This window comes from Cariama cristata, unplaced genomic scaffold (genome assembly GCF_000690535.1).
Source record: "Cariama cristata isolate BGI_N322 unplaced genomic scaffold, ASM69053v1 scaffold14001, whole genome shotgun sequence".
Classification (NCBI taxonomy): Eukaryota; Metazoa; Chordata; class Aves; order Cariamiformes; family Cariamidae; genus Cariama; species Cariama cristata.
In genome coordinates this window covers 44,015-54,561 of record NW_009601104.1, presented here as the reverse complement: position 1 = coordinate 54,561, position 10,547 = coordinate 44,015, and the positions used below count along the sequence as shown (strand labels likewise).

General features: G+C 43.8%; 1 protein-coding gene across 1 annotated transcript in view; it reads left to right on the top strand.

The window, feature by feature from the left end:
- MYB (v-myb avian myeloblastosis viral oncogene homolog) overlaps nt 1-10,547 on the top strand; it is a gene marked incomplete at its 5' end in the record, with an annotated part of 23,390 nt that overhangs the window by 10,915 nt on the left and 1,928 nt on the right. The window contains 5 exons of the mRNA XM_009710325.1: nt 23-165; nt 567-681; nt 767-892; nt 1,575-1,685; nt 2,323-2,430. Coding sequence (XP_009708627.1) covers nt 23-165; nt 567-681; nt 767-892; nt 1,575-1,685; nt 2,323-2,430 — 603 coding nt within the window. The remainder of the gene's footprint in view (nt 1-22; nt 166-566; nt 682-766; nt 893-1,574; nt 1,686-2,322; nt 2,431-10,547) is intronic.

The following is a 10,547-nucleotide window of genomic DNA, read 5'->3' as shown; positions in this document are numbered from 1 at the left end:
TTTTTCCTTTCCCTCCCTGCAGTTCTTAAACACCTCATCCAATCATGAAAACCTGAACCTGGACAACCCTGCGCTAACTTCCACACCGGTGTGTGGCCATAAGATGGCTGTTACCACGCCGTTCCACAGGGACCAGACTTTCAAAGCTCAGAAAGAAAATCATGTGTAAGTCTGTTATCACGTTGTCTTGTCAGATACACGAGGGTTCATTTCTTCAGGTTTGCAGGCAACCAAAGTGCTGGGTCACTGCATGCTTCTTGCAGAGTTGTTTGCTAACACATTCAGATTTTTCTTGGTTTGGAGTAAAATTTCCACTTTATAACTGTGGAGGGAGGTTATTAATACAGAACAATTGTGCATATGGACTCACCAGTTTTTTAAATAAGACCACTCCACCTTATGACAGTTAAATAGATGTTCTGCCAGAAAAGCAAAATGGATTATAGGATTGCAGGAAAACATTTGTTCAAGTCTTACAGCAGCCGCTGCCTGTATGCGCGTATTTCTGTAAAGAGGTAATATTTCCAGTCATGTTCCTTTAAAGTTTTTCTCCCTCTTTTTTAAAGTTTCAGAACTCCAGCAATCAAGAGGTCGATATTAGAGAGCTCTCCAAGAACACCCACTCCATTCAAAAACGCGCTTGCAGCTCAGGAAATCAAATATGGTCCTTTGAAGATGCTGGTAAGAAGGAAACAATGATAAAAGTTGCTTTGATATTAGTGCAGAGGATGTTCTGGGACTTGGATATAACGTTTCTTCCTTTCAGCCTCAAACTCCGACTCATCTTGTAGAAGATCTGCAGGATGTTATCAAGCAGGAGTCGGAGGAATCTGCGATAGTGGCTGGGCTACATGAAAGTGGACCCCCTTTGCTGAAGAAAATCAAACAAGAGGTAAATCTCAAACTTACCTGAGGCAATTTAATTCAGCACTCTTCGCTGAGAAACTTATACCAATACCTTTTCTGTTAAATAGCTGTGTCTGTTTTTCTTTCATGTGAGCCCCAAGATCTTCGTGTCGGTTCTATATAGTATACTAGGCATGCCTAATTCATCTCCCATTGATTTCCATAGAAGTCTTTCTGCTGTTTTCAGCAGGGGTTTGCTTGGGCCGTTCTAATGCAGTTTTCGTTTGAAACTTAAAAAGAAAAAAAAAAATTAGACAGGAATTTGGATTGAATCTTTCTAATATTGGTGAAAACTATAGAAGAACCCCACAGGGACCAAGCTCCATGGAGTGACTTAGAAACCTGAACATTTGAGGACATTGCATTATATTACTTTGTCACTAAAGTTCTAAAAATACATATATTCTCGATCCTTTCTAGGGGATTAAACTCCTGAATACTGACAGCGCTGAGTGCAAGTATTCAAAATTTTATTAGGTGGGGATTTTTTTGAGAATCTTGAACTTTTTTCTTCTGCAAAGGGCAAGGGTGCTGTAAAAGACTACTGTAAACATGCATTATGCATGGTTGGGAAGAATATTTATTCAATTTATTAAGCAACTGACAGATCAATCTCCTTCTAGTTAGTTAGGTACTGGTTTTTATCATGGTGCCTTTCTTGCTTTCAGGTGGAATCTCCAACAGATAAAGCTGGAAATTTTTTTTGCTCAAATCACTGGGAAGGAGAAAACCTGAACACTCAGCTCTTTACACATGCATCTGCTATGGAAGATGTGCCAGTAAGTACAAGTTTTCACACTACCAAATGATTTTTCTGTTTTACATCCCTGTTCAGTTCTTAAATGCAAGAGAGAAAATATTTTGTCTGGCCTTCCTCAGAAGTAGGCATTATTCATTATTTCTGTATCATTTTCCTGTATTAAGCATAAGAAGCAAAATCCCACTCTTAATTAGATCACTGTAATGCCTATAGAAGGTAGCAGAAGTTGCAGTCATGGTGCAGCCCACAGTCTTGGTCATGAGCCTGCACTTGGAGGATGCCTGCACCTGTGTAAAGAAATGACTAGGTTGTGGAGTTAAAACGGGCAAAAGAAAGAGAGAGTCTGTTCTGGTTTGTGCAAAGAAGGCCTTGCACGAGCACAGTTCCCTTTGCTTTGCTGGGACTGTTCAATGTTCCAGGTATTCTTGCACTTGGGAGTTTCACTGGATGAAAAACCTTTGCATGTGACAATGCTCGAGCAAGGCCAAGTTCCAGGGACCCCAGGCTGAGATGTGCTCCCAGGCTGAGCACTCTGGCTGTGACCGTGCCCAGTGTTGCACCCTCTGCAGTCAGGCTGAGTTTGCTTTTAATATGTTCAAATTCAGATTGTTCTCCTGAGTTACTGAAAACCGTGGTTTTTTTCTTTTCCTGCTCAGAATCTTCTTACCAGCTCCATTTTAAAGATGCCCATGTCTGAAGAGGATGGTAGTTTTCACAAAACATTTCCAGTACCTAGGAACAGGCCACTAGCTAGTCCTCTGCAGGTAACTATTCTTTGATAAAAATACCCTTTATACGTAAAAAACCATATATATATTGCTTTCTCACAGACTGATTTTAAGTTGTGAGTATGGAAGAATGAAACGTTCAGATGAACGTGGTTGAGGATCTCACTTTACCTGTGGAGCGTGAGGATGTGGAGGCTACAGCTGCGCCAGGAAGCTAAAGGAGGCAAAGCCCCATGCGTGGGGCATTGTAGCTTAGCTGGCTCCGGTGTCAAATTGGCAGAATTGAGAATTAATGTGTGCCAGAGGCTTTTTCCTATAGACTTCTTGTAGGCAGCTCTGCTGTTTTGGAGAGCAGGAGAGTTGAGTGGTGTGGTGGTGGCCAGAACTTGTCACTGGCCTCGGGGCAAGAGCAGAGACTCTGGCACTGGCTGGCACAGATGTGGTCAATGTTGCCCGTCCAGCCAAGCACCAGGATGGCCTTTCCCTGAGCGCAGGCTGAGGTCGCACCAGAAATGTGTTTGTAAACAGTGATCTGAAGGAGCTTCATAACACTTATGGTCAGTTGTACGTCTTGGGATCCCTTAAGTGAATGAAATGTGTGACTGTTTTAATGTAAGCCAGATGTGAGGCTGGGTTTTACACACTTATGCTTTTTCCAAGTGTTAACAAACATATACATTTTCTGTACTTTAAAATATAGCTGTTACATAGGGCCTGATCCAAAGCCCACCAAAGTCATTGGCAGCCTCTTTGTCAGCTCTTGTAGGCCGAAGTCATTCAGAGAATGAAACGCAGTGTAGGTAATGATCAATTATCCTTCCACCACAACCCGTATTTTTGAGGCAGATGAATAAGTGATTTTATATCCCTGCTCCACACGGACAAATTGAGGGAAAATGTCTCATTCCCCCGTGTGAGTCACTGTCAGAAAGGAGATTATAACTCCATAGTTCCTGCCTTTCAGACAGATAGTCCACATGGCTAATCCTTTCTTTCCTCCCTCTTTCCAGAATTTACATTAGGGGTTATTTACAGTAGGAAGGAATGAACAAAACCTGGGTTTCATTAAGCATCTCTAACTGGGCATTACAAAGTGAGATAATAAGATTTCACACATGTCCCCATTTGGCACAGTTTGCTATGGAGTAGGTTTGTATTTTGCTCTGCGGAATCACTTGATGAAAAGCAGCTTTGGTGAGCAGGGATCGTGTCTCCCCTCTGCATGGGGGTGTCCGTAGGGGCCAAACCCCCCCAATCCCTATTGCTGATTCGCTCTTTTCTCATGAATGGTGTTTCTTAGCTGCGCCATGGTAGACAGCTAAGAGGAGGGTTTGAAGATCCACTGCCCCTGGGTTTGGGCAGTTACTTAGGGACTGAATTCAGACCACCTCATGGCAAAGGAGCCGGGGGCTCCAGCTTTGCAGGGGTCACTGGAGCTCTCCAGCTGCCACGTGGGAGGATGCTGCTGGTCCCCACGTGCTCACCCCGCGACCTCGCCAGCGCGCCGACACCCAGCCACGTCGCCCGGCCAAACTCCGGGCTCTTCCATAGGTTTAGGGCAACATTTTCAGGTAGCTAAACAAAGTATATTGTGGGTTGTCCTGTTCGTGGTAGTTACCTGCACTCTACCTGTAATAAAAACGAAGCATCTGAGGTGACTGTAAAATAGGATCTTTTGATCTTTGGCGTAACAGTGTTATGTTTCCTGCTATCTAAAAATAATTTCTTTACAAGCTGCTGTAAATGAAAGGGCTTGTTTAACCTTCTCTCCTCAAGTCACGCTGATTTTGTTCAGGAAGTTTACACGAGTCAATTTGTGGGCTGTTCTGGATCCCATTCTTCAGTCCTTGCTGAGGAAAAGCATGTTAAAAGTCAGGTATTCTCATTGTTTGGATAAAGAGGACTTTTCCTTAAGTAGGAACTGAGTTAAAAAGGACTTCCCAGCTCATCTCAGTGTTTAAAACATGTTGAACAGAAAGAAAAAGCAGTTTTAAAAAGACCCCAAATGAATACTTAGTATGCAGCTTCTTGGTGTACTAGTATGAAGGTAAAATTATTCTCTCTGCCGATGAAGAAACATTGAGTGTTTGAGCTGAAACGTAATCCTAAATGACGAATGAGGCTAGGGGTCTCTGTGATGGTGGCACAGACAGCTTTTTCAGAATGAAATACAGACTTTTTATAACAATGCGGTATTGTCTGCTGATCACTGCGCTCTCTGATTTGGACTTAGTGTCATGGTTAAACAGGAGAATCTGCTTCATCCCTGGTGGGGCTCCTTGGCTTCTTGTCCGAGGGGAGTGTGGCCCTGCACATCTCAGAAGGGACACGCGTTCAGGCTCTGTTTCACACCAGAAACTGCTGCTGCTCTGCCCCTGATGCTTTTCTCCCTCCATCCCATGGAGACGGACGTGTGTGATGAGGACACGGCATGTCTGAAGGGTGCAAAGCAATTGAAAATGTTGGCGTTTGCGCTTGATTTTGACTGGTAGCATTTTGTACATGACCAGTTCTGAGCATGTTCTCGTTCTATGCTTTCTACACTTTCTAGTTTATAATTTGGTGTATTGCCTTCATACGTGTACACACGCACAGACGCGCACATGAACACTGGACTAAATCCATGGATTCCATGCAGGTAGACATTAAACACGAGGGAACTCATCTGGGTGAAATTTAATTGTGTCTGCATATGTTTACATTGCTGCTGTTGGGCCTGATCCAACTGTTCTTTCTTAGGCAAATTCTCATTGACTTCAGTCCAAGTAAGAATTATACCACCCTCTGCACCTTGGGATGTGTGCACAGAGAGGGAAAAGAGAAAGAAAGAGAGTACTAAACTTGGTTTTTTTAATATGATTGGTTCTTAAAATTCCATTTTCTTTTAAATTTGAACTTACATAAGAGGGGAGGTAGTATGTTTACCAACCCACATTATTTTTCATTGCTTTAATAATTTGCACGGCATTTACATAAAGGAAAAGCTATTTGTCTAGCAATAAACTCACCAAAATGCCTGATTACTTACTTTTTGCTGATAAATTCCAAAGAAGGCAAGAGTAAGAAATGTTCAAAGCAATCTCTAAGGATGTTTTTTACGGCATTTTGGATACGTGACCGATCATATGCAACTTAGTAAATAACAGCTGATGGCCATATCAGATAGCATGATATGATTCACCATCGCTTAGGAGGAACAGCGTGTTGCATCATTTGGCATGTGAGGTCAGGTAGCTGCGTATAACTGCGGTGGGAATACGGCGGTGTCAGTGTTGCGGTACAGCAATGGAAGAAAAAGCCCCCTTAGACCCAAGAAGAGTTTGCACTTCATCCTCATTTGTTCCCCTGGTTAAGCCTCTGTAGAACGTTGGATGTGAAGGCAGCTGTGTATAGGGTCTTTCTGGAAAGGTCTGAAGGTTCAGCCAGCTTTTTAGTCCTGCACGGCAAATCTCACAGTTGTGCATTGGGCATTCTCTTACTGCCAGGAATAGGAGACGTCTCCTCAAACCCACGTGTTGCCTTGGGGTGGAATTACTCTTAGACTCCATTGCATGGATCCCAAATACTTCTGCTTTGTGTTGGTGGAGTTAGTTACGACCGATACTTTTGCGCCCTGTGTTTTTGTCGCTCAAGCAATACTCATTTGCACAGCAGGGAGATTTTGGCCTCACTTAGCAACTGTTGCAAGGGTTAAGATTTTGGGATAACGTACGCCTTTACTGAGCCAAACTGATGATCTGTGCTGAGCATTTGCTTGAATAGTGTCTCATTAGAGGTTATGTAAAAAACTCTGTTTCTGGCCCTTCCTGTGTCAAAGTCATGCTTTATTTCACATTATGGTCTGTAGCGGTAGCAGTACATAATACAAATTATCCTGACATAGACATTTTAACAGATAGAAAAGTAGGCTAAATCATAGACTATCTACCTAACCCTGCAGGCTATCAAAAGACACCATGAAATGGAACCTTTTAAGAAAATCGCGCTGCTTTGATATCTTCTTCCCCCAGTAACAAAGGAAGCAACACAAGGTAGAAGCCCTGCAAGCTAAAGAGAATGTTCTTCAACCCCGAGCTCCTGTCACTTTCCATTTTTTAACCACAGACTGACACGTTTCAGCTCGAATTTCCTGACTTTCAGCGGTTTATGTAACCATTTTCTTTAAAGAGTAAGTTTAAAGGATTTTAAAACAGTTACTAACCTTTTCAAGAGTGTGAGCTGTCATTAAGCTTAATTTTCCCCGTTAAAAAAGTGAAATGTGGAATTTTGTTTGCAGCTGGTTGTAGGACACGATGTATAGGCGAGGCAGCATGCTCTCCTGCAGCAGCAGACTTTCTCTGACTTTCCTCCATGGCTCTTTTGGGGGAAGAAGATCTCGAAGTCTCCTACTCTTCCTTGTTTAATCAAGGGAGAGGGGGAAGCACGCTGTGCTGAAGCCCCAGGAGGTTTAAGATTTGCACAGCGAGGGAAGGAAGCCCTGCGGGTTTCCCTTGCTTGTGTTGTCCCTTCTCTGGCCAGCGGCTGATGTGCCAGGACCTGCGCTTGGCACAGCTGAGGGAGCAAAAGGAGCTTTGGAGTTACAGGTCAGTCATTGCACATGTTCCTCCCAGGGCAGCACAATTTGGGTTGCAAACAGCTCAGGAGTTACAGCTGCCCCGAGCAGGCAGTGGTCTCTCGGAAAGAAAGTGACAGCTTAACTGTCAGCCATTTGCAGCAATGTGTTCTGATTTGTGAATAAAAAAAAATTACTGAAGGACAAAACTAGAAAGGGACTGAATATCCTAATGTGAGTTGCAGGTGGTTAGTCCGTTTCCGTATCTCTTCCATTAATCTTACTTGGAAAGCTCATACATCTCAAACAGGAGTTTTTGTCTGAGTAAGTCCTGCAGGGGTAAGCTCTTAAAAGTGCCACCAAATAGCTCTTTCTACCTCTGGTATCGGGCTTATAATAAAAGCTGAGAAGTTGGACCACGTTACTCTCTCACATTTAGCAAGCTGTATTTCTGAGCAACTGGGGAAACCCCAGAGTTTAGGAGAAGGCTGTCCAGTGCCCCAGAGGAGAACGAGCAACATGAGCAGAAACAGTGCTCTGCCTTAGCAAATGGAGTAGAATTCATTTGTGGTCACTTGAGTTTTTCATTAGTCCTTACTGTCTGGTCTTGATAAGTAAAAGGGCTTCTCTTGGTTCTGCGTCCTTACGAATAGGAAGCCCTACTATTCTACATGATGTATGTCGCGTTCTGCTAGGAAATGGCTTTGTTTAGGGCACTGATTGTTTTACTGTTTTGGAAGGAGTACTGCATTTCTGTTGCAAGCCGCCTTTTTTTGCAGCATGTTCTTCTGCAAATTCCATGTAATCTAAGGGAAAACTGGCAAGAAATCCAGCTTTTTTGCAGTAGAGAAAGACGATAATATACCTTCTAATAGTCTGAGCCTTCTAAATATTTTAAATATTTTGGCTTTTTTTGGTTTTAAATGCCAGCACAACTTGGCTAAATTAATGGGAAGGCTTGTAACACCAATAACTTTGCTGGAGTTGCTGAAGATACCTGCCAGCGTAGCAGAGATTTAAAATCTGTCTTCTAACACAGTTCTTTGCCCAAAGATTTCTACACTTCCACCAGTTTGGGAGCTCCGTACTGCAGGACTGCATCCACTCCTACCACCCAAGGTGTCATTAAGCTATGCAGACAGCGCATGAAAAGGTGGTCCAGGATCTGAGTGCAGAAGGACTAGTTCTGTTAGAAAAGCACCTTTCCACCGTCTTTTCTTTCCTTACTCTGGTCTGTTTTCTCTAGATGGTCCAAGTTTTTATTTGAAGTGCTTTAACTGGATATCCCAGTTACAGCTTTGACAGTTTGTTTACAGTTCGCATCTGCCGGAGGGCAGTTGAAGGCACATTACAGGATAAGTGAGGTTGTTTTGCTGCCAGGAGAAGGATGTGCTGGTAGGATTACTGGGGTTAATAAAAAAATGAGCCAGGGAGAATGACATAGCTGGAATTCTACCATGGGTCTGTAATTTTATCCTATGGGAACTCATAGTAGTTTACCTTCTTCTCCGCCCCACTCCCTGTTTTAACTTAAAGAGACAAATCTGCTGTGTGTGGAAGAGAAAAATACAGCTGGAAGTACTGGCTGGAAAGGCTTAAATTCTTTTAATTGACAGCAAAACTAAGAGTAGTTTCCCACTCTTTGAGGCAATAAAAAAAAAAGAGGAATGAATTGTACTGCGGGAATCCCTTTCTTTCCCCACTGGCTAGAGATTTAGGTGCCAAGCGAACACCTCACACTTAGATGGCTGAGTTTAAGTAGGATGAATCCACTGAATCAATGAAAACACGCCCATCAATTTCAGCGGGTTTTGGGTCAGGCCTTTTGGCTTCTAGTTACAAAGCTTTTGTGTTTCCCTCCATTAATTTGCAGAAGTTGGACCTTTAAATGGGATAGGGGAGATGCAATGAGCGTTCTGCAAAAGGAGTAGTCCGACTTGTGCTGTTTTCCTGCATGCCCCTGGCTTTCTGCCAGGGTCTCTTCTCTTTTGATACGTTTAGCAAAACGCTGCTTTCTGCGCTGTCCTGTAACAGAGCCCTGTCACTACTTGCTGCGATGCTGGCATGGAAGGAGGCATTGTGCTTTTCCCTTTTTCCTAAGGGATCCCGTAGCTGGGTGTGCCCAGATCCGGCAAGGCTTTCTGCCTGGGTCGTGGGACCCAGCACTCCCTGCCAAGGAGGGAAGTAAAACTTCTCGCGTCGGGATGACTTTCACACGTGCCGCCAGCGCTGCGCTGCAGGGCTGGCAAGGCAAAGGCATTGTGCTTTGTTTTGTGTTGGCTGCCAGGAGCCAAGGCTTCAGACAGAAAATGTTTATTAAAAATACCCACTTTAAATGTTATCTGAGTTCCCCGGGATAGAATTGAAAAGTGTCTTAGTAAATACAGTCCTTCAGCGAGTCTGCTACTTTGAGTCAAATTCTGTTTGCTTTGCTAGAGCAAAGCTCCCACCACTGTCAGTGAGAGGGTGAAGTTAGGCTCTTTTTATAAATTTGTCACAAGAGGAAAAAAAAAAAAACCACGTTTATTTCTGGGGAAATAATACCACGGTCAAAACTCTGTGGGGAGATTCTCCTCAGTTGTCTCTAGGGCAAAACTTGAGTAAGTTGGGTCAAGCAGGCTCAAGTCAGGGGTCTACTTCATCCTCCTCTCGCTTGCTGTGTCTGCTGCCCAGGGCTGCCCGGGTGCTGGGGCGGCCGAGCCCGGAGGGCGGGCAGGGGGTCACTGCCTGCCCCGGCGGCTTCTGCTGCACTGACATCGGGTTAAACGAAGACCAGGCTTTCAGAGGAATGAATGACATGTAGCAGCCTGCTGAGATGTTGGAGATATCAGGGTACAGGTTTATTATTTTTTTTTTTATTTTCTAAGCACATGGCTGTTAATACAAAGAGCTCAGTGTAGATATTAACAATTAAACCTAATTTATGAAATTGGGACACTCCTTGCCTGAAGTTACTTCTCTTTTTTAAAAATTGACATACTGTCACAGGTGGACTTTTCCTTACATGTTTTCAGTTCTTTTAAGAGACTGCTGATCTCTCATTTCTAAACGAGTGCATTGAAGCTTTGGGGGATCACAGGGAAATACTGGTTGGACACATATTTTTGTCCTTTGAAATGATGGCTATTCTGAAACTACCGACTGCTTTTGAGCTGTACAGACCAAATCCAAGTAAAACTGGTGGCATTGTACCAGGCATTAATTTAGTCCCTGATACAAATACCTCTAAAACAATAGGGTAGAATATTCACAGGTGCCCGAGTCCCCCTGAGGATCAATAGGAGGCTGTCAGTTCCCAGCTGATGTAGGTGCCTTTGAAAAAGTTACCCTGGAAGCTGTTTAACCAAAACTTAAAAGAAGCTGTGGCGTGTCGCGTGCATGTCTGCGGCATGCAGAAAGTATGTCACACCTGCTTTTTGGCTGTGGCCTGTGCCCTCGGCTGAGCCACAGCACAAGGTATACAGCCAGCCCAGGCTGAACCACTCTAGAAAAAAGGTGTATGGCATGTTTGTTCACTTCACAGAGGCGGCTTTCCCACAAAAAGCTGCAGAAACTTAATGATTTGAGGCTTGACCTGGTTCTCCTTTGCACGGGGAACTCC